Here is a 23,186-nt window from a genome sequence, read left to right as displayed (position 1 = left end):
TCGGGAAAATAAGTTGAGAAGTGGAACGGACGAGGGGAAAATATTCAAAGTTTGTGCGAAGATTTGTAGCTCGGGTGCTCGTTGTTGTGGTTCAGTTCGCCAATCTGAAAGTTTGTGTTGCAAACGTTACGTCCACTGGCTAGGCGACATCATCAGTGCTTGGGAGCCTCCTGCAAAGCGCTTCTTTGATGTTTCCTCCAATATACCAACCACTACAGCGGACGGCTGAAACTGACAACCGGAAGCAGCAGGGACAGACCACAATAAAAACCGGAGGAAACATCAAAGAAGCGCTTCGCAGGAGGCTCCCAAACACTGATGATGTCGCCTAGCCAGGGGACGAAACGTTTGCAACAAAAACTTCCAGCTCGGCAAACAGAACCACAACAGCTTGGATCATATTCTTCGAGGATATTGCAGAGGGAATCCACATTTAAGCATCTGGTTCCCACTGAAAGAGTCTGGAATCAACCCAGCACTCCTCGTCCGCAGGATCTCACAGATGTTATAGAGTTTGTACAGCAAGGGAAATAAACCTTTCGGTCCAACTTGTCCACACCCCCCAAACAGATATCCTAAAGTAATCCATTCCTATTTGCCAGCACTTGGGCCATATCTCTCTATACTCTTCCTATTCATATACCCATCCAGATGCCTTTTAAATATTGTAATTGTACCAGCCCCCCCAACTTCCTCTGGCAGCTCATTCCATACACACACCACCCTATGTGAAAAAGTTACCCCTTAGGTCTCTTTTAAATCTTACCCCTCTCACCTTAAACCCATGCCCCTCTAGTTTTGGGCTCCCCCACACTGTGAAAAAGAACTTGGCCATTCAACCTATCTGTGCCGTTCATGATTTTACGAACTTCCGTAAGGTCACTTCTCAGCCTCGGACGCTCCAGGGAAAATAGCCCCAGCCTATTCAGCCTCTCCCCGTAGCTCAACCCATCCAACCCTGACAACACCCTTGGAAATCTTTTTGGCACTCTTTCAGGTTTAACAGCATCTTTCCAAAACAGAGAGACAAGAATTGATAACAGTACTCTAAAAATGTCCTGTTCAACCTCATCCACTGATCAACAGTGTCAGCTCGTGGAGACGGAGTTACTTGTGTGACAGCCTCAAGGCACTGCTCTCTTGACTCGACTGATCTCTGTGACCTAAAGCAGCTCAATTATTCATGGTGAGCCATGTCCTGGAAATCAAAGTTGGCCCATCATGGGCAGATCCTGGGGCCCTGCAACCCCACCCCACCCCACCCCTACATTATTGACTGGCTTGTTTGAACTGGCCTGCATACTTGAAATTCTTCAAAGTGGGCAAAGTCTTAGAGAGAATTGTAAGGGATAGGATTTATGAACATCTGGATAGGAATAATGTGATCAAGGATAGTCAGCATAGTTTTGTGAAGGGCAGGTCGTGCCTCACAAACCTTATTGAATTCTTTGAGAAGGTGACTAAGGAGATGGACGAGGGGAAAGCAGTAGATGTGGTGTATATGGATTTTAAAGTAAGGCGTTTAATAAGGTTCCCCATGGTAGTTTTATAAATGACCTGGAGGAGGGGCTAGAAGGTTGGGTGAGCAAGTTTGCGGATGATACGAAAGTCGGTGGAGTTGTTGGCAGTGAGGATGGATGTGTCAGGTTACAGCGGTACAGGAGGCCATTGTGCCCTTCTTGTCTGAATGTGCATCTCGCGGTTCCTCCCTAACCGCCAACGCGGCAGTGTCACTCTCCGACCTGTGCCGGTAGTCCACTCTTCCCCTCAACCCTCCAAGACCAAGGGCTTGGCTGCTCGGGAGAATGAGCAGATCAAGGACATCCACCAGATGGAAGCAAAGGAGGAGGGCGCATCATCGGGGGAGAGTGGCTGGTATGCATTGTCATCCCCTTCCCACACCCACAATGAGCCCCAACAACGTCCAGCCCTTTAGGGGCACACAGACCGCCTCGCCTTCATCAGTAGGTTACAATGCTCGACAATCAGTTTTAACATTTTATCCTATAACCAAAAACTTTCTATTTTAGATGTTTAGTGTTTATTATTTTAACCCAGAAGTAATTGGTGAAAAGTCAAATGAATGACTGTGAGAAGAGGGGCGGTTAATGCAGGACTGAAGGTGTTATATCTGAATGCACGCAGTGAAAGGAATAAGGTAAATGAGTTCATGGTGCAGACCAAAACTGGTAGGTATGACATGTTGCGCATCACAGGGATGTAGCTACAAGCGGAATCGGATTTGGAGCTGAATATTCAAGGAGATAGGCAGTTGGGTGGGTGGAGGGGATGGGGTTGCCCTATTAGTAAGAAATGAAATTCAATCAATAGTAAGAAACGAAGTAGGGTCACAGATGGTGTAGAATCTGTGTGGGTAGAATTGAGGAGCCAAAAAGGTTTTAAAAAAAACATAGTTGGAGTTATGTACAGGCCTCCAAACAGTAGTCAGGAGCTGGGGTACAAGGTACACCAAGAGATAGAAAAGATGTGTAGGAAAGGCAAAGTTAGTGAGCATGGGGGATTTCAATATGCAGGTGGACGGGGAAAATCAGATCGGTAGTTAGTTGCAAGGAAAGGAATTTGTGGAATGTCTACACGTTGGAGGAACAGCTAGCATTGAGGAGGCAGAGAGGCTTTTTGGAGCAGCTTGTGGTGGAGCCTACTAGGGAGCAGACAATACTGGATTTGGTGTTGTGCAATGAGGCAGACCTGATAAGGAACCTTAAGGTGAAGGAACCCTTAAGGAGGCAGTGATCGTAATAGGATTGAATTTACTCTGCAATTTGAGAGGGAGAAGATAGAATCAGAGGTAACAGTACTCCAGCTAAATAAAGGCAACTACAGAGGCTTGAGGGAGGAGCTGGGTAGAATTGACTGGGAGAGGAGCCTAACAGGAAAGACAGTGGAACAGCAATGGCAAGAGTTTCTGGGAATAATTCAGGAGACACAGCAGAGATTCATCAGTGGAAAAAGCATGGAACAGGGTGGATGAGGCTGACTAGGAAGTCAGGGATAGCACAAGAGCAAAAGAGAAAGCATATACTGTGGTGAAGGGCAGTGGGAAACCAGAGGATTGAGAAGCTTACAAAGACCAAAAGAGGCAAACTAAAGAAGAAGTAAGGAGGGAAAAGATTAAATGTGAGGGTAAGCTAGCTAGTAACATAAAGGAAGACTGTAAGAGTTTCCTTAGATATATAAAGGGCAAAAGAGAGGCAAAAGTGGACATTGGGCCACTGGAAAATGACGCTGCAAAGATAGTAATGGGGACCAAGGAAATGGCTGTGGAACTGAATACTTACTTCATGTCAGTCTTCATGCTGAAAGAGATGGGTTATTTCCCAAACAATCAAGAGAGTGAGGGGTCAGAGCTGAGTATGGTGGCCATCACCAAGGAGAAGGTGCTAGAAAAACTGAATGGCCTGAAGGTGGATAAATGACCTGGACCAGATGGATTACACCCCAGAGTTCGAAGGGAGATACCTGAAGAGATAGTGGAGGCATTAATGGTGATCTTTCAGAAACCGTTAGAATCAGGGAACATTCCAGATTACTGGAAAATTGCTAACGTGACACCAGTTTAAAAAAGGGAGTAAGGCAAAACACAGATCATTACAGACCAATTAGCCTAACCTCAGTCGTCGGTAAGATCCAGGAATCTATTGTGAAGATGAGATTTCTGAATACTTGGAAGTGTATGGTAAAACAAGGCAAAGTCAGCATGGCTTCATCAAGGGGAGGTCATACCTGACAAATCTACTAGAATTCTTTGACGAAGTAATGAGCAGGTTAGACCAAGGAGAGCCAATCGATGTTATCTACCTGGACTTCAAGGAGGCCTTAGACAAGGTGCTGCAAAGGAGGCTACTGAGTAAGATAAGGACCCATGGTGTTAGAGGCAAGGTGCTAGCATGGATAGAAGCTTGGCTGTCTGACAGAAACAGAGAGTGGGGATAAAAAGGGTCCTTCTCAGGATTGCAATACAAGTAGTGTTCCACAAGGCTCAGTGTTAGGACAACTTTTCACTTTATACATTAACGATGAAGGAACTGAGGGCACTTCTGGCTAAGTTTGCAGATGATACAAAGGTAGCTAGAGGAACAGCTAGCATTGAGGAGGCAGGGAGGCTGCAGAAGGATTTGGACAAGTGAGGGGAGTGAGCAAAGAAGTGGCAGATGGAGTACAATGTGGGAAAGTGTGAGGTCATGCACTTTGGTCGGAAGAATAGAGGTATGGACTATTTTCTAAATGGGGAGAAAAATTCAGAAGTCTGAAATGCAAAGAGACTTGGGGGTTCTAGTCCAGGATTCTCTGAAGGTAAACTTGCAGGTTGAATCAGTAGCTAGGAAGGCAAATGCAATGATAGCATTTATTTTGAGAGGACTTGAATATATAAGCAGGGATGTACTTCTGAGGTTCTAGACGGCTTTGGTCAGACCACATTTGGAGTATTGAATGCAGTTTTGGGCCCCATACCTCAGGGAGGACGTACTGGCCCTGGAGCGTGCTCAGAGAAGGTTCACGAGAATGGTGCCAGAATGAAAAAGGTTAACATATGAGGAACATCTGGGGACTCTGGGTCTATACTCGATGGAGTTTAGAAGGACGGGGGGGGATCGGATTGAAACATACAGAATACTGAATGGCCTGGACAGAGTAGAAGTTGGGAAGATGTTTCCATTGGTACAAGAGACTAGGTCCCGAGCGCATAGCCTTAGAGTAAAAGGAAGACCCTTTAGAATGGAGATAAGGAGAAACATCTTCAGCCAGAGAGCGGGGAATCTATAGAATTCACTGCCACAGAAGGCTGTGGAGGCCAGGTCATTGAGTATATTTAAGACGGAGACAGATAGGCTCTTGATTGTCGAGGGGATCAAGGATTACATTGAGAAAGCTGGTCAGCCTATCTTCTGTCCATGATAAATATTAGAAGTTTCTCCTTATCGCTGTTCTGAAAGGTCTTCCCTTGACTCTCAGGCTGTGCCGTCAGGTCCTACTCTCTTCTTGATCTGTCCCAACTATTTCTGGCACTCACACCACGGATGCCAGAGTTAGACGCTGAACAAAGAAGATGAGAGGAGGCTTGTAGCTTTTGCAATGTGGACGCAACAACGGGTGCTCTGAATCCACTGGGTAGACAGAAAGACATACTGGTATGCTCAGGAGAAGCTCAAGGACCAACCAGGTTGTGGTCGGAGTGTGAAACATAGCCAAGTACAGGTAGCAGCGAAGGGACAGCCAATAGCCTGGTCCTGGAAACACATGAAGGAAACGTTGAGCTGAAAAATGGAAGAGGAAGAAGGAAAATCGAGCGGATCTGATTGCGATGTGAACTAACAGAGTTTTAAAAGAAGCCCAGCAAACAAGCAATACAATGCTCACAGCTCCACTCAGTCTACAGTGGAAGCAAATGAATGAGGGATGTCTGCTTCAAACAAGATGTTGAAAGTCGACACAACTCCCGAATTTACCTTTCTTTTCGACCCAGGCGAACAGAAAGCATGTTACAGGATGGTAACCAAAAGGCACCTATCACCAAATCTTTCTGTGCAAGGATGGCCAACAAAGAAACGTCATTCGTAACAGCTCCAGCAAAAGCTGGTGTAAATCTGATGGAAGGAAAGAACGAGGTAGCAAATGTACAACACTGATGTCTCGGCGCCGAGTGTTGTTTTACAATCTGTTTTAATAGATGCCATTCTTAATTAAATGTAACAGTCTAAATGACCTGTGCCCCACATGGTTTGCACAACCAGTTACTCTCTGATCGCATTCAATGCTGTTTACAGTGTGCCACGTCTCTCTTCCTCAATCCCCTTCTCATCCAAGTGACCCCACTTGAGCTGTATGGCTGCCAACTGTACCAGAGTTCAGTCCTGAACGGGTTTAGTAAACAGCATCATGTTGGCACTGCTGAAAGTTCCTCTCCCACTGGCGGCACGCAGACAGCAGATCCCTATAGAAAGGTGCTGAAAGCATACTACAATCTACACCGTAAATCAAGTACCTCTCTAAGCTCGTCGCATAATGAGCAGACCATAAACGCTGAAGTCAGCTGTAACAGACCTACTGTGGCTTGCATGACTGTAATCCAGTGGTTGGGATTTGAAACTTGCTGACAGAGAAACACAGGAAATGGGAGGAGTAGGCTATTCAGCCCATCGAGTCCACATGACCCTCCAAACAGCATCCCACTCAGACCCAACCCCCTACCCTATTCCTGTAACCCTGCATTTCCAATGCTAAACCACCTAGCCTACACATCCCTGGAATCAACGGAGCAATTAGCGCAGCCAATCCACCCTGACCTGCACATCTTTGGACTGTGGGAGGAAACCGGAGCACCCGGAGGAAACCCACGCAGACATGGGGAGAACGTACGAACTCCACACAGTCAGTCGCCCGCGGCTGGAATCAAACCTGAGTCCCTGGCGCTGTGAGGCAGCGGTACTAATCACCAAGCTACCATGCCATCCCTGATCATGCTGATCCTCTATCTCAACACCATACTCAATCTCTCTTCACATTCCCCTTCCATATCTAGAAACAAATCTACTTCTTTCTTATACCCAATCAGTGACTTAGCCTCCACTACCACGTGCTACTTTTTAGGATGTGACAGAAGTAGTCTCTCATTGAAATAATAGTTTGCATATTGCCTTGGCTCTTTCTACCTCTAAGCATTCGGTTTCTCCCTCCCTCCCTGAAAACCTGCCGTCCCGTCTCCTTCACTCCCTCCCTGCTGTGTTGCCTCTTTGGATAACTCAAGATGTTTAAAAGCTTCAGACAATTCAAGAAGGTAGAGGAAGAACGTGCGCCCATGGTCAACCAGGACAACATTTATAACTGAGTGCATACAATGGGAAAATAATCAAGGTCCTAACAATCGAGGTCTGGAAGAGATGGCAACAAATTTGAAGGTGACAATACACACAAGGCAGAAATGTCATGCAAGTTCCTGTTTTGGAACCAGCCTGAAAGTACACAGCCAAGAGTGCGGTGCTGGAAAAGCACAGCGGGTCAGGCAGCATCAGAGGAGCAGAAGGATCGATGTTTCGGGCATAATCCCTTCAAAACCTGTTCAGTGATCGGCCAAGTAGCACGAGAATGTGTCTCATTGGAAACAGATCTCTCCGACACTGCAAGCGGAAAGATGTATCCAAATTGAAAAGCAGTTTTGCAACAGAAATTGCAGCTTTTTAAAAAATGAGGATGGAAGAATGAGACCACTGCAGATGATGATCATTCAGCCCATTGTGCCTGTACTATCCAATTAGTCCCACTTCCCTGCTCTTTACTCATGGTCCTGCAAATGTTTAAGTGGCTTTCTCATTGGCTTTGGAGAGCTGTCATTAACATGTTGTTCCATCATCCATTGAAATAGTTGCTATCTATCTGGAGCCACAAGACTCAGTTAGGCTGGTTAGCGACACAGAGTGGCACCAACGTCATGGGTTCAATTCTCGCACTGGCTGAGGACACCATGAAGGACTGTCCTTCCCAACCGCTCCCCTCGTCTGAGTCCCAGTAAACCACAGGTTAAACTACCGCCACTCGTCTCTCTCTAACGAGAGCGTGGTGCGATGGTCCCCGAGGACGATGGTGACTTTACCTGCATGCCAAGAGAACAAGACAACATGATATGGAAGAAAATGTCTCCCTAGTCATATTTTTGTAGATAATCTTAATCCCATGTCAACCTTGTTGTAACTGGGAACAGTGTCACTCCAACTACCTCATCATGATCCCCCATGATTTTGAATGTTCCAGTGAATCTCCTTTTAACCCAATCTGTTGCAAGTAAAACCATCTCAAGCTCTCCAGACTCTGCTGGATGTGAATGGAGAAGCCTCCTCTTTTGGTCTCATTCTGGTACTTCTCCATCCGCAGCCTGGGCAACACCATGACACGTGTACAGTTCTGGTCATCCTGCTCCAGAAAGGATGGTATTAAATTGGAGGGGGTTCTGAAGGGACTTTTTTTTTTAGATTACTTACAGTATGGAAACAGGCCCTTCAGCCCAACAAGTCCACACCGCCCCGCCGAAGCGCAACCCACCCATACCCCTACATTTACCCCTTACCTAACACTACGGGCAATTTAGCATGGCCAATTCACCTGACCTGCACATCTTTTGGACTGTGGGAGGAAACCGGAGCACCCGGAGGAAACCCACGCAGACGCGGGGAGAACGTGCAAACTCTACACAGACAGTTGCCTGAGGCGGGAATTGAACCCGGGTCTCTGGCGCTGTGAGGCAGCAGTGCTAACCACTGTGCCACCGTGCCGCCCACCAAGACTTACCAGGATGTTGCCGAGAAGGGAGTGTTCGATTTATAAGGAGAGGCTGGATAGCTGGGACATTTTTTACCTGGAGCGTAGGAGGTTGAGGGGTGACCTTAGAGAGGTTTATAAAATCATGAGGGGCATAGATAAGGTGATTAGCCAAGTTCCCTCAGGTGGGGGATCTTCAAAACTTAGGGGGCACATTTTTTAAGGTGAGAGCGGAAAGATTTAAAAGGGACACAAAGGGCAACTTTTACCACAGAGAGAGTCACAGAATCCTTACAGTGTGGAAACAGACTCTTCGATCCAAGAAGTCCACATCGACCCTCCGTAGAGTAACCCACCTAGACCCACTCCCCTACCCTATTATCCTCCATTTACCCCTGACCGATGTACCTAACCTACACATCCCTGAACACTATCGGCAATTTAGCACGGCCAATTCAGCTAACCTGCACATCTTTAGATTGTGGGAGGAAACCGGAGCATCCGGAGGAAATCCACACAGACACGGGGAGAACGTGCAAACTCCACACAGACAGTTGCCCGAGACGGGAATCGAACCCGGTTCCCTGGCGCTGTGAGGCAGCAGGGCTGACCACTGAGCCACCGTACCACCCCACAGCGGTTTGTATATGGAATGGACTGCCAAAGGAAGGGGTGGATGCAGGTACAGTTACAACAATTAAAAGACATTTGGATAGATACACGAATAGGAAAGATTTACAAGGATATAGGCCAAACATAGGTGAATGGGACAAGTTGGGCCAAAGCATCTGTTTCTGTGCTGTACGGCTCTAAGTGCCCAGAACTGGACGCTATACTCGAGCAGGGACCTAACCCATTCATTAAAATTACACTGTAATTCCAGAAGCTTCAGCATAGTCAATCTTACCACCCAGCTGTACCACGATTGTAACTTACTAGCTTCGTCATCTCCTGAACTGCGTTACCTGAAGGAATTCAAATTCAATGGACACAGCAAGACTACTCAAGTAACCAAGGTCCTTAACTCACACATCTGTCTATATATACACACTCACACAGTAAGTCCATCCCCAAATGCAACCTCTGAACTGCAGGCCCCTCCTGTTCTCTATCATGGAACACACTACGTGAACTGAGTGAGCGCGCCTGTTCACAAATATATCTGATAAATGCACAGCAAAAACCTTCGCCTTATCAGAGGCAAACAGTGAATCATGCCCTTCTCAGCTATCTCAGCTTCGAGCTAGGGGTTCGATATCCTGTGTTTGCCCATCGTGGCAAAATGTCGTGCTGATGGGCATGCCTTTGTTGATGCACACAGCAAGGTGATTTCATTTGTAAATAAAGACACCAGAGTTTTCACATTTCAACTTATTCGACTGCACAAAAAGGCAGCCAGCCCACTGTGAGCTTAACCCTCACCTGAACCCAGATCCCTGCTCCCACTCACCAACAGGTCATTCCCCGACCTGCGGTCTTGCGAAAAGCACCTTCCTTTCCTCAATTGGCTGATGAGACCACGATTCAGTCCAAAAGGGGCAATCAATGTGTCTCAATAATCACTGGCTTCATCAGCCAAAGCAGTGTTTTGAACACGTTCGGCTGCTCACTGTTCCAGCTCATGATTGACGTCAGCTCCAATTTCAAAAGAATCTCTGACCAGTGTTTACAGCTTGTGTTCAGGCTCCACAGTTGATTTCTCAGCGTTGCTAGATGCATTACAGATAGAACATAATGTGCCTTATGAGGACAGACTGAGCAGATTAGGTCTGTACACTTTAGAAAAATGAGAGAAGACCTAATTGCGGTCTGCAATTTTCGCTGTTTCGCATAAGAATTAGATTTATTTTCACTTCGTAGAGATGTACAGCACGGAAACAGGCCCTTCGGCTCAACCCGTCCATGCCGACCTGATATCCCAACCCAATCTAGTCCCACCTGCCAGCACCCGGCCCATATCCCTCCAAACCCTTCCTATTCATATACCCATCCAGATGCCTCTTAAATGTTGCAATTGTACCAGCTTCCACCACATCCTCTGGCAGCTCATTCCATACACGTACCACCCTCTGCGAGAAAAAGTTGCCCCTTAGGTCTCTTTTATATCTCTCCTCTCTCACCCTAAACCTATGCCCTCTAATTCTGCACTCCCCCACCCCAGGAACAGACTTTGTCTATTTATCCTATCCATGCCCCTCATAATTTTGTAAACCTCCATAAGGTCACCCCTCAGCCAAACAGCCCCAACCTGTTCAGCCTCTCCCTATAAATCAAACCCTGGCAACATCCTTGTAAATCTTTTCTGAACCCTTTCAAGTTTCACAACATCTTTCCGATAGGAAGAAGACCAGAATTGCACGCAATATTCCAACAGTGGCCACCAATGTCCTGCACAGCCGCAACATGACCTCCCAACTCCTGGACTCAATACTTAACCAATAAAAGAAAGCATATCAAACGTTTTCGTCACTATCCTATCTACCTGCGACTCCACTTTCAAGGAGCTATGAACCTGCACTCCAAGGTCTCTTTGTTCAGCAACACTCCCTAGGACCTTACCATTAAGTGTATAAGTCCTGCTAAGATTTGCTTTCCCAAAATACATCACCTCGCATTTATCTGAATTAAACTCCATCTGCCACTTCTCGGCCCGTTGGCCCATTTGATCAAGATCCTGTTGTAATCAGAGGTATCCTTCTTCGCTGTCCACTACACCTCCAATTTTGGTGTCATCTGCAAACTTACTAACTGTACCTCTTATGCTCACATCCAAATCATTTATATAAATGATGAAAAGTACAGGACCCAGCACCGATCCTTGTGGCACTCCACTGGTCACAGGCCTCCAGTCTGAAAAACAACCCTCCATCACCACCATCTGTCTTCTACCTTTGAGCCTGTTCTGTATTCAAATGGCTAGTTCTCCCTGTATTCTGTGAGATCTAACCTTGCTAACCAGTCTCCCATGGGAAACCTTGTCGAACGCATTACTGAAGTCCACATAGATCACATCTACCGCTCTGCCCCCATCAATCCTCTTTAAGTACCTAGATACAAAAGAGAAATAAAAAAAAGTTACATTACCTTACAGTGATTCATAGTACAAGTTAGGAAATAAGAAATAAAAGTTAAGATGATGCTAAAGGGGATTGACATGGTAGACGTAGAGGGAACGCTTCCTCTAGAATGAGAGGTCACGGTCTTGAGATAATAGTTAGCAGATTTAAAAATGAGGAGGTAGGACTTCTCTCAAAGGGAATTGTGTGAGAATATGTGGAATTCACTCCCCCAGAGTGCAGTGGACACCATCTCACTGAATAAATTTGAGGAGGGAAGATTTTTTCTTTAAATTAGTAGGGTATTGGGCACAGGTAGGTCAGTGGAGTTGAGGCCAAGTCGAGATCAGTTGTGATCGTGTCGAATGATGTAGACTTAACGCCTACTCCTGCTCCTGGTTCTTATTGTTGTTGGACAACTGAATGGTTTTAATCATCTTTCCGTAGGAAACACGTTAATGCACTTTAGGCAGCTTAGATTGGGCTGACTTGGCTGTCTTCTGGGATGAAGGGGTTGCCTTACATGGAAAGGTTGAGCAAGTGGGACCTGAACTCATTGAAATTTATAAGGATGAGAAGACAGGAGAGTGAAGTGAAAGCCACAATCCAATCATGGTTTTACTGACTGGCAGACAGCCTCAAAGGGTCAACAGCTTACTCATGCTCCTATTGCTTCTGTCCTTATCAATAATCGGGCGGCACGATGGTTAGCCTCACAGAACCAGGGTCCCAGGTTCGATTCCAGCCTTGGGCGACTGTCTGTGTGGAGTTTGCACATTCTCCCAGTGACTGCACTGGTTTCCTCCCACAGTCCAAAGATGTGCAGGAGAGGTGAATTGGCCATGCTAAATTGTCCGTAGTGTTAGGTACATTAGTCAGAGGGGAATGAGTCTGGGTGGGTTACTCTTCGGAGGGTCAGTGTGGACTGGTTGGGCTGAAGGGCCTGTTTCCACACTGTAGAGAATCTAAATATAATCAAAAAAACTGAGTGATCTAAAACTCAAAGCATTTGTGGTCCAATATTAAATCCCTACCACCAGAAGTAACAATCCCTTGTGAGCCAGTGTAAGGAGATTAGGGTCCCACAATGGAGTTCTGGACTCCTAAGAGAGAGGAGCGCATGTTCACTGTTATGTGCTAAATGCCTTTCAACATCCGACCCTGCATATTATCTCTCCTGTTTATCCCTTCAGACTATGAAGTCTCCTACCTAGTCTCATCACTCTCTACTATTCACACCCCCAAAGTGACATTACAAATTTTTCCCCTGCAATCATTCGAGTGCACGTTACAACAAAGGCTATTCCAAAAGCTAATCTAAAGGGAAGCATATCAATCTCACCCTAGTGTTTCCTCAAAGTATTCTCAACAAGAATTGAGCAGAATGATCTCAAAGCCAAAGAAAACATATTCCTGTAGTTTAGCAAACTACTTGGCACTGACACCAGCACAGGCTCAGGCCAAGTGACCAAGCTGCATTTCGGAAACCACAATCAGTTCTGGCCTCCACACTTCGAAAAAAAGATTTCCTTACATCAGAGGCAGTACTGGGAAGTGTCACTAAATTAGCCCCCCTCAGGTGACAGGGTGGTCCTAGGACAAATGGTTTTGCAAATTCAACCGATAAAATCTGCAATGTACCTGGCCTGGTCTACATGTGACTCCAGACCCACAGCAACGTTGACTCTCAATTGCCAAATGAAATAGTCTAACAAGTCAAAGTCAATTAGGCGTGGTCACCAAATGTTGGTCTTGACTATAGAACAATACAGCAGAGTACAGGCCCTTCAGCCCTCGATGTTAAGCCAACCTTTTATCTTACTCTAAGGTCAAACTTATGAAAGAATAAATTGTAGACAAAATATAACAGTTTCTGTGTTCCAACTCAAATGATGCAGGTCAGTGATCAGACTAATATTGGGAATTTTCTTACAGTACCACCTAATGGTGTCATCTAATTGAGCTACAAGAACACAAGACTTAACCTGCCCGTGGGAAACAGTTACAAACATTTCATTTGAGAATTCCAACATGTTAAGGGTTTGCAACATTCGTTAAATATCAAGGCTACCGAACATCAGTCTGCCTTGAGAGGTGCTCAATGCTTTAAAAACTACAGCAACGACTTGAATTTATGTATCCCCTTGAAACAAAAAGACAGCCCAAAAGGTGTGTCAGAATTTATCGTGCCAGGTTCGAGAGGAATTTAAGTGGAATCACGTGGACTCAAGTAATCACTTCACCATGAATAAATATTGATACTTGTATCGCAAGTATTGTGAAATGTTATTGTGGACTGGTTTAGGGCGTTCAACTAAGGTCAGTCGGCGACGTGAGATTTGGATTCCCTGCTTCATTTACATAAAGATTAGATTTGATCTTCTGCTGAAAGATGAGCTCTGCATTAATAGTTTGCCTCATTTATTCAGCACTGTTTCTTTATCAGTGTCTTTTACAGCATGCACGGTCCTTGATCAGTCCACTGTGGCTGAGTTCCACCTCCCTGGCTCTATCTCCACAACTCAAATAGCTTTCACCATTTCAAGTATTTATCTAATTCCCTTTTTTATGAATTTGCTTCGAGCGGTGCATTCTAGACCACACCGACGCCCTGTGTAAAGCTAATTCTCAACGCCTCCTCCAGCATATTTGCCGATCCCCTCCTGACTCCCCAAAGCCTGTCCACCATCTACAAGGCACAAGTGAGAAGTGTGGTGGAAAAGTCCCCTCTTGCTTGGATATGTGCAGCTCCAAGAAGCTCAACACCAGATGGTTATACCAATGCCTTGTCCGATTATTGCAAGACTTCCTTCCCAGATCATAGCATAGTGCTGTACTGTCGGAAGGGCAGTACTGAGAGAGTTCTGCATGGCTATATAAGCATTACTGGAGAAATACTCCAGGCAATTGGTATCAAAGCTGCCCTAGTGTCAGAAGAATATTACTGAGAGGCTGTTGCACTGCTGGAGGGCATAGTACTGTGGGAACACTGCTCTGACAGAGGGACAGTACCAAGAGAACAGTGCAATGTCAGAGGGACAGTAATCACGGAGCTTGCACTGTCAGAAGGTCAGTTCTGATGGAGTACCACACTGTTGGACGGTCGGTCCTGAGGATGCACGACACTGTCGGAGGGGCAGTACTGAGGGAGTGCAGCATTGTCGGAGCACAGTACTGAGAGAACACTGCATTGTCAGGGAGTCTGAGGCAGAGTATCTGGAGGGGTATTGCATTGACCAAGGGGCAGTACTAAGGGAAAACTGTATTGTTAAAGGGTCAGTAGTGAGGAGTGGTTGCACTGCGAGAGGTTCAGTATTGAGGGAGTGCTGCACTTGTCGGAGGGGCAGTACTGAGAGAGTGCTGTCCCCCAAAGATGCAGTCCTACAAGAGTGAAACACTGTTAGAAGTATCATCCTTTGGATAACACATTAAATTGAGGTCTCCGTATACCCCGATCAGGTGGATGTCAAAGCTCCCACAACCGCAACAAGAGGAGGGGAGTTCTCTCCGTGCCTTGGAAAATATTTATTCCTCAAATGCCTCAGAAACTAATTATTTGTTGCTGTTTGCAGGAGCTTCCTGTACATAATATCATCCCCCCTGACTCCTCTGATACAGCAGTGACTACAATTCAAAGGTACTTAATTGGGCACAAAGCTCTTCAGGATATTCTCTGGTCAGGATAGGTGCAATATCAATGCAAAATCATTTCTATGTAAAAATCACCAGCAAGCAAACTCACAGCCACCACCTTGAGGTGCAATAATTAGGTGACTTAACAAGATTCCCCTGGAGGATAAAGAGCAGCTCAGAGATTTACGCTTACAGGGGCTACAGTTCTGTCAGCACTGCGTTGGGAACCAGAAAACTGCAGAAAATTTCACTGTCACATGGACAATTAAAACAATTGCACAAGTGGCGGTTCCGAAACTGACCGGTAAGAGGCTACACTAATGAAATTTTGTCTTTTGCAATCGAGGTAATAAATCAGAAGCTTCCTACCTTCAGCTTTGTGTCACGCTTGGCCCTCCTAAAATTGCTTTCACTAAGTAGCAAAGGTCCTCGCTATCTGATCAAACTCAGTAAAATACACACAGTGGTTCTAATCCCAGGCTATGCAGCACGTCTCCTGAAACAAGATCACACACAAAAAAAAAATGTTCGTTCATTCTCAAGGACAATTTTATTAATCTTGAATTCCCCCTTTCCTGACTAGCTACTTAAAATCAGATTACTCAAGAGCACGAACAGGAACATTTAACTGTTTGAAAAACCCACAGTTTGCAAATGGGTTAGTTGTTATTACTCTCAGCTTTCAGCACAAGGTTGTGGGCCCTACTCGAGTCCCACTGAAGAGATTCGAGAATAAGAACGTAGGCTCGAAGTACCGGGGAGGAGTGCGTATGTTTGCAGGAACTGATGTCCCTGTTTTTCTCTCTCAAGGATCCCACGGTACAACTTCAAAGGAGGGCAGAGCAATCTTTTCCGACGTCCAGTAGTCTGTACCACCACTCTTGCAACATCACAAAAACAGATTATTTGTTCGTTATTGTACTGTAATTCGTGGGAGCTTGGCAGCAACCACATTAAGTTCTAGGCCTTATATGTTAGAATCATAGAATCTCTACACAATGTGGAAGCAGGCCTCTCGGCCCATCAAGTCACACCAAAGAGCATCCCACCCAGACTGATGCCCCTACCCTGTATTTCCCATTGCTAATCCACCTAGCCTGCACATCCCTGGACGTTATGGACAACTTAACATTGCCAATCCACCCTAACCTGCACATCTTTGTACAGTGGAGGGCACTGGAGCGCCCAGAAGAAACCCACTTAGACATGGGGAGAATGTCTCTGTAGAGACTGCACAGTCACCCGAGGATGGAATTGAACCTGCGTCTCTGGCGCTGTGAGGCAGCAGTGCTAACCATTGAGCCAGAGTGCCGCCCAGGTAGGAGATATTAGTCTTTGGGGGGGGGGGGGGGGGGGGAATGCAGCACATTTTCACCCAAATGACCCCCGGGCTTATAAGAGGGTGGGCTCCCACAAATTGGACTTGAATCCGCTCAAGAAGAGATTCAGATGTGATCCAATTGATCACCATTAAAGGGTCCAAGATCACAGAGTGAGAGAAACTGGCTGCGACATTTCTGATATCACATCAATGGCTGGACTTCATTGGAGGCAAAGAGCTTTGGAACACCCTCAGATCACAAACAGTGCAATATTTTGAGATAATAACAGAAGGGGAATTCTGCAAGAAAATAAATTACCAAGGTTCCCCTTTTTGACAAAGCCACAGATTCCTGTTTCCACATGAAACCCAACAGTGGAATTGTTGGCCCTTACTTGCCTCTCCCCCTCACCGCCTGGAAGGTACCCTGCGACCACACATTCTCCAATGCTCACACTTCAACACAAGACACGACCAAATCCAACGATGTACCTCTGGAAATGAGCACTGCTGTTTTCTTCCTTGGCCCAGCAGCGAGCAAGAGCTTCATTGAGAGGGTGGCAGTGCACTGAAGGGCTACAGAGTATCTGTGGCAAAGCAGTGTGACACGTCGGCCCAGCTAAAACCTGCTCCTGGGTGATCGCTATTTCCTCTGCTGGTGGTGCTGCTGCTGGGGCAGGGGGAAGTGGGTGGGACTCAGTGGCCTCAGCAATTTGTCCTATGTTACAGCGAGAGCAAGTCAAATTAACCCCTGTGGGATACCACGTAGCACATCTTTCCCCTCCATTTAATTTAACCTTTGCTCCTCTGCTTGCTATACAATAGCCATCCCTCATTTCCTTTCTCGTGATGGGAATCAAAATTACAAAAATAAAACTTTCTTGGTTAGAATCATGCCCCCCACAAAGGAAGACAGCTGTTATGGACTAGTTTTGAAGGAGAGTCATACTGGACTTGAAACGTAAACTCTATTTCTCTGTCCAGATGCTGCCAGACTTGCTGACTCTTTCCAGCGTTGTGTGTGCACAACTTAATCCAACTAGCCATGCACCCCGTAGCACTGTATCAAAACTAATCCCACTGCCCCGTGCTCCCCCCATAGCCCTGTATTGATCCCCAAACTAATCCCATTTCCCCACTCTCTCTCCCCATAGCCCTGTATCAATCCCAAACTAATCCCTCTGACCCACTCTCTCCCCATAGCCTTGTATCAATCCCCAAACTAATCCCATTTCCCCACTCTCTCTCCCCATAGCCCTGTATCAATCCCAAACTAATCCCTCTGACCCACTCTCTCCCCATAGCCTTGTATCAATCCCCAAACTAATCCCATTTCCCCACTCTCTCACCATAGCCCTGTATCAATTCCCAAACTAATCCCACTGCCCCACCCTCTCCCCATAGCCCTGTATCGATCCCCAAACTAATCCCAATGCCCCACTCTCTCCCCATAGCCCTGTATCAATCCCAAACTAATCCCATTTCCCCACTCTCTCACCATAGCCCTGTATCAATTCCCAAACTAATCCCACTGCCCCACCCTCTCCCCATAGCCCTGTATCGATCCCCAAACTAATCCCATTTCCCCACTCTCTCACCATAGCCCTGTATCAATCCCCAAACTAATCCCACTGCCCCACTCTCTCCCCACAGCCCTGTATCAATCCCCAAACTAATCTCACGGTCTTGTCTTCATTTACCAGTCGTATTAAAATACAACATAAAACATGCAACGTCCATGTGACTGCAGACCCACAGCACTGCAGTTGACCCTTAGTTGCCCTCTGAAATAGTCAAGCAAGCTGTTCTGTTCAAATTGCGATGGGAAATAAATACTGGCCTCGTCAGTGGCAAAGTAAATTAATAAAGTGAAGGAATCCCCCCGTTTGTTATTGTAGGAACTGTTTCCCAAAGTAACCTTTTGTTTACTTTCAGCAAATGAAGTCTATTTTTCCCTACAGCCAGTGGTCCGAGAGTTTTAAACCATCGGGCAAGGCGATCTCGAGGGGAGGCAAGTATGAACATTCGCATTCGGGAGAGCAGGCCGTTTCTGCAAACCGGCTCCAGCGATCAGTTCATAAAGGGAGCCCCATGGGGGCGTACTGTCAACAAACAGCTTACAAAAAAGGTGGGAAGTGAGGGCCGAGAGGTGGCTGCTTTTTCCCCAGTGAGCAGGACAGCCTCCTTCTGCACTGCCAGGGTCAATGACTTTCCATGCTAATTTCGAGAGCTCGCTGGGAGTGTGCGCTCCCGGCAAGTTTGGAGGTGGGGAGGAGGTGTGTCACCAAAGCTGCATTTTACTGGATAGAAGGGTGAGGGAGTGCATTGCAAAAAAAGTTTAGCATTCCAAATATTTAACCAGTTCGTCAATTGTAAATAAACCTGCACGCAGAAATAACCAGCTCAATTTCGACAGACAATGCAAACTGCTGACCTGACCCAAGCCAGTCACAACTGCATTCCCCGTTTCCTGCTGCAACTGGGACCAATTTAAAATAATCCCTTTTCTGGACAGTTTGACCCCCAAACTTATCCCAACAATAACTGGATGCCCGACTCCAGGGAAAACGCTTTTGCAATCTCAGGAGCTCTCCACGGCCACAGTTAAGCTTTTTTTTTGTGAAAAACAAAAAGAACTCCGGCTGCTGGAAATCACAAACAAATACAGAATCAGAAACTGCTGGAAAAAACTCAGCAGGTCTGGCAGCATCTGTGGGAAACGATCCAGAGCTAACACTTCTAGTCAACGTGACCCTTCCTTAGAACTCATCTGAGTGAAGGGCTCCAGTTCTGAGGAAGGGTCACTGGACCAGAAATACTGACTCCGATCTCTCTCCACAGATGCTGTCAGACCTCTTACTGAGCGTCTGAAGCATTTTTATATGCTGCACAGACACAACGCTGCAGCCAAAATGCACACAGCAAGCTGCCACCAACAGAGACGCATGTCCCGACTTCTCAACAAATGAGGACAGGGGATCGTGAGAGGTGGGTGGTCTTGGCTTAAAGTCAGTTTGACTTGCAGGAATGAGTCGAACAGGAAACTCCTTTCTGAGAGACAAATAAAGAAAGCCTAGATCTGGATGAACCAAGCAAAGGGATCCCACATCTCCACATCAGCACACGGTCAGGGAACGAAAACGGTCTGGAAGAGAACTCTTTACCATACTTGCCTCAGAGGCAGCAGGAATTTGGATAGGCACGTGAACAGCAAAGGTTTGGGGGGGGAAGTGGGGGGATATGGGCCAAACACAGGCAAGTGGGACAAGTTAGACTTGGGAACATGGTCGCCATTGACTAGTTGGACCGAGGGGTGCGTTTCCAAGCTGTATGACTCTGTGTGTACTTTCAAATGGTCAAAGCTCAGCAATCACTCGACAAGAAACAAAAGCTCCTTCGCCCACGTGCCCTTCTATCTTTGGAATGGCACCTTTCCACGTCTTTTTTTTTAAACTTCACTTGTTCCAGAAAGTTGGCGAATCAGCACAATATACCATCAGGTTCATTGGTGCCCCTGCTACATTGCTGATCCACACTGACTCCTGACCCGAAACCTTTAGGTCCCTCTGCTGTCTTTCCCGATCTCTCGGACCTTCTAGAAATAGGGGAGGTCGGTGCAGGAGCTGGTCACATCTGGATTTGTAAGGCCCTCCTGCAGTGTACATTCGGGATCATGGCTAAGCCAGCAATGGCCTATTCCTCCTTCCAGTCATTGACACCCTCATCAATCAAAAGAACCTCCTTCACTCAGGTTTGGCCCAGCCTCCACTGCTCTCCGAAAAAGAAAATTCCATGAACTAACGATTCTCAGAGAGAATCCCCTTCCCACCGATCAGAAATCTCTAATCCTTAAATGGTGACCCCCATCCCCCTGCCCAGTGGAAACATCCTGCTTTTCACCCTATGGTTTCCTCTCAGGATCTTGGCTGTCTCAACGAGATCACCTGTTATTTTACTACAATCTACGGTGGCAGGTCTGACCTGCTCAGTTTTGTTCATAAGCCCTTCATCCCAGGAGTGAGTCGAGTGAGCCTTCTGCCAATTGCTTAAGACAGAATTCCAGGTATTTTCCAACCAATCCACCCAGAGGTTTCCACACTGTAATGTAATCTAATCTGTAAAAAAAAACCTGCGGCTCCAGGCTCAGAGTCGAGAGAGAGAGTGTGGCGCTGGAAAAGCAAAGCAGATCAGGCAGCATCCGAGGAGCAGGAGAGTCGACATTTCGGGCAAAAGCCCTTCATCAGGAAAAGGGACACTATCACTGCAGCATAAGAGCCTCCAGTGAAACACAATTATCTTCTCTTTCCACACTGTACTGCGGGAACAGCCCACACCAATGCACTATACAACTGGAGCAAAATATCCTTATTTTTAGATTCCATTCCCCAACAATAAGTGACAACATTCCTCTGCCTTCCTCAACACATGTTGCATCTGTGTACTGTGGTTTGGTGAGTCATGGCCCCCAAACCCTTCTGTCTGCAATGCTGAGAGGTTAAAGAACTCAATGTGTGGGTCTGGGAGGAGGAGGAGGAGGAGGCCTAGGGGTCAGAGCCCACAATAGCACTCAGGTGAAGAGGAATTTCAAGGGGTGGTCAACCATTGAATTTCCCACCTCCAATAAGGAGTATGCTCAATTCAGTGACTGACACAGTTCTATAAAGGCATCAAGGGATACAGGGATAGTGCGGTAAAAATTAGGTTTAGTTAGAAGGTCAGCCATGATCTCAGTCAACAGTGGAGCAGGACCCATAGATCCGAATGAGCGGTCCCTATTTTTATTTCCCGTCTTGTTTGTAGTATCTCAGTGACTCATGCACAAAGTGGCAAAGGGCACCGGCAATCTAGCGATGGGTGTGGGGTGGAATTTTCAAATGTACATTAATGTGGACGTGTGAGCCTAATAATTGGGTTATAGGTAGGTGATGGGCCATTGTTTTATTGCTCAAATATTAATCCACAGACCCAGACAACGTGCTTGGGACCTGGGTTCGAATCCCATTGGAGCGAGATGACAGAAATTGAATTTGAAAAATGGAATGGAGGGTCTCGTGATGTTTGTTAAAGTGCGGTCGATTATTGGAAATACCCGTCTGGTTCACTGCCATCCTTACCCAGTTGGTGACCGCAGACCCAAATCAATGTGGTAGAGTCTTAGCTGTCCTATGGGCAATTAGGGATGGGCAATAAATGGTGTCCCAGCCAGCAACACCCACGGCCTGCAAATAAATAAAAGCCATTGCTCTCTGTTCAATCAGCAAAATGCCTCCTCCATCTCTCAGGGGGAGAGAGGGACACGAACAGGTTAGTGGGGGCTCCAGTGTCAGAAGTAATGCAACCTTCCCTTCAGGCTTGTCTAACCCCTGTCTAAACTTCTCAAGGTGTCTGATAAATAGTAACCAAGTTCTACTTCAGTGCAAACATCAATATGTTTCTCTGTCTGACCTTTGGAGTAGGAGACTGCTTTCTCTTGGCGGGGGGGGGGGGGTCTGCACTGTCGAGATTTGTGATAAATTGAAATGGCCTGCGATAAGGGCAGAGCAATCGATATTTGAGATAAAGATGAATGGAAAGGTCAGGGACGAAAGGATTATCAAAAGCACTCTGTCCCGGTAGAGTGGGAGAAGAGCGAGTTACCGACTAGGTTACATAAAGCATGGGTGAGCAAGAGAATGAGTAACAGTTGATTCAGCCAGAGTTTAAACCTCAACATGAGCTGGGGAATGAATCTCAAACAGCACAAGGTCCTATTAGGGCATTACTCTGGACTTGAAGGAAGATGGCACGGATGGCACCTGAGGAGCAGGAAGTCGGCCATTTAGCCGCTCAAGGCCACTGTGCCATTCAATAAAGTCATGGTAGACCGAACAGAGTCCTTAACTCCACCTTCCCGCCAACTCCACCCCACCCCCCCAACCCCCAGGCAAAGAAACAGAAGGCAAGTGGACTAGAAATACCTACACTAGGATCATGACCAGCCCGAAAGCAAAGGGGCCAAAGTGAAATGAGAAAGAAGAGACTCAAAGGAACAAAGGAAGGCGGTTTCAAGTTTAAGATCATTAATCTCCAGAAAGCTGTAAAGTGCCAGTCGAAGGTTGAGCTACTACTCCTTAACCTTGCACTGGAATACTGCAGAGACCAAGGTCGGAGAGGGAGGACTGCACCCGCAGGAGGGTGCTGGCATGATGCTATTGTCATTGGACTAAAACTCCAGAAGGCCAAGCCAATATCCTGGTACAGGGGTTCAAACCCCATCACAGTACCTTATAAATCTGGAACATTGCAAGATGGTAGTGGAGTAGGACACTCCAGCCTAACCCTGACCCTAACCCTAACCCTCGTCTGCTCCACCCACTCCTCTTCTTCTTTCTCTTCCCTCTGTCTTCCTCCTTATCTTCTTCTCCTTCTACTTTTCTTCCTTTTGACTCCTGGCCTCTGAAGACCCCCAGTGAGGAGCACTGATCCATGACCTCCGGCTATTGACAATGCCTGGCCTGGGCTCCCACCAATTAACGGACAGAACGGTGCTGAGGGCCTGAAAGGAGGCCCTCAGCAAAGCAGCCGCACACTGTCTGCACTTTGTCTCCCTCCTATAGAGGGGACCACACTGCCAACAGCGAATACAATAGACTGAATCACAAGGAAGGCACTCCCCAAGCGGCTGAGGGCTCGGATGGTGCTCTTTTCTTTACCAGTACAGGTACTGTGGCAAAGGCAGGCCATGTGGCAGTGACAGGGAAGGATCACGGGATCACAGATAATGCCACCTTGAGAATGGAGCAAAGCAAGGAAAGAAAGGAGAGGGGACTCAGAGATAGAAAGAGCGAGCGAGCAAGCACGAGCGCTCAGAGAGAGCGAGCGAGATTGAGTGCTCAGAGAGCAAGAGCGCCAGCGTCGAGAGAAAG

The 23,186-nt window shown here is 46.7% G+C and overlaps 1 protein-coding gene across 5 annotated transcripts in view; it reads right to left on the bottom strand.

Annotated features, from left to right (window-relative positions):
* Window positions 1–23,186, bottom strand: part of LOC122543886 (pyruvate carboxylase, mitochondrial-like) — a 567,831-nt gene that overhangs the window by 519,506 nt on the left and 25,139 nt on the right. The window contains exon 3 of one of the 5 annotated variants that reach the window (XM_043682747.1): window positions 15,330–15,456. The exons of 2 other annotated variants lie outside the window; for them this stretch is intronic. Coding sequence is in view for 1 of the 3 variants with exons in the window: in XM_043682745.1 (XP_043538680.1) it covers window positions 9,208–9,219 (12 nt within the window). In the remaining 2 variants the exon portion in view is untranslated. Of the gene's footprint in view, window positions 1–9,207; window positions 9,312–9,693; window positions 9,817–15,329; window positions 15,457–23,186 lie in introns of those variants that run through there. 2 more of the 5 variants (XM_043682748.1, XM_043682745.1) reach the window with 2 other exon arrangements.

The sequence above is a fragment of the Chiloscyllium plagiosum genome, chromosome 45 (genome assembly GCF_004010195.1).
Source record: "Chiloscyllium plagiosum isolate BGI_BamShark_2017 chromosome 45, ASM401019v2, whole genome shotgun sequence".
Classification (NCBI taxonomy): Eukaryota; Metazoa; Chordata; class Chondrichthyes; order Orectolobiformes; family Hemiscylliidae; genus Chiloscyllium; species Chiloscyllium plagiosum.
Note: the sequence above shows the minus strand (reverse complement) of the source record. Positions and strands in the feature narration are given on the sequence as shown.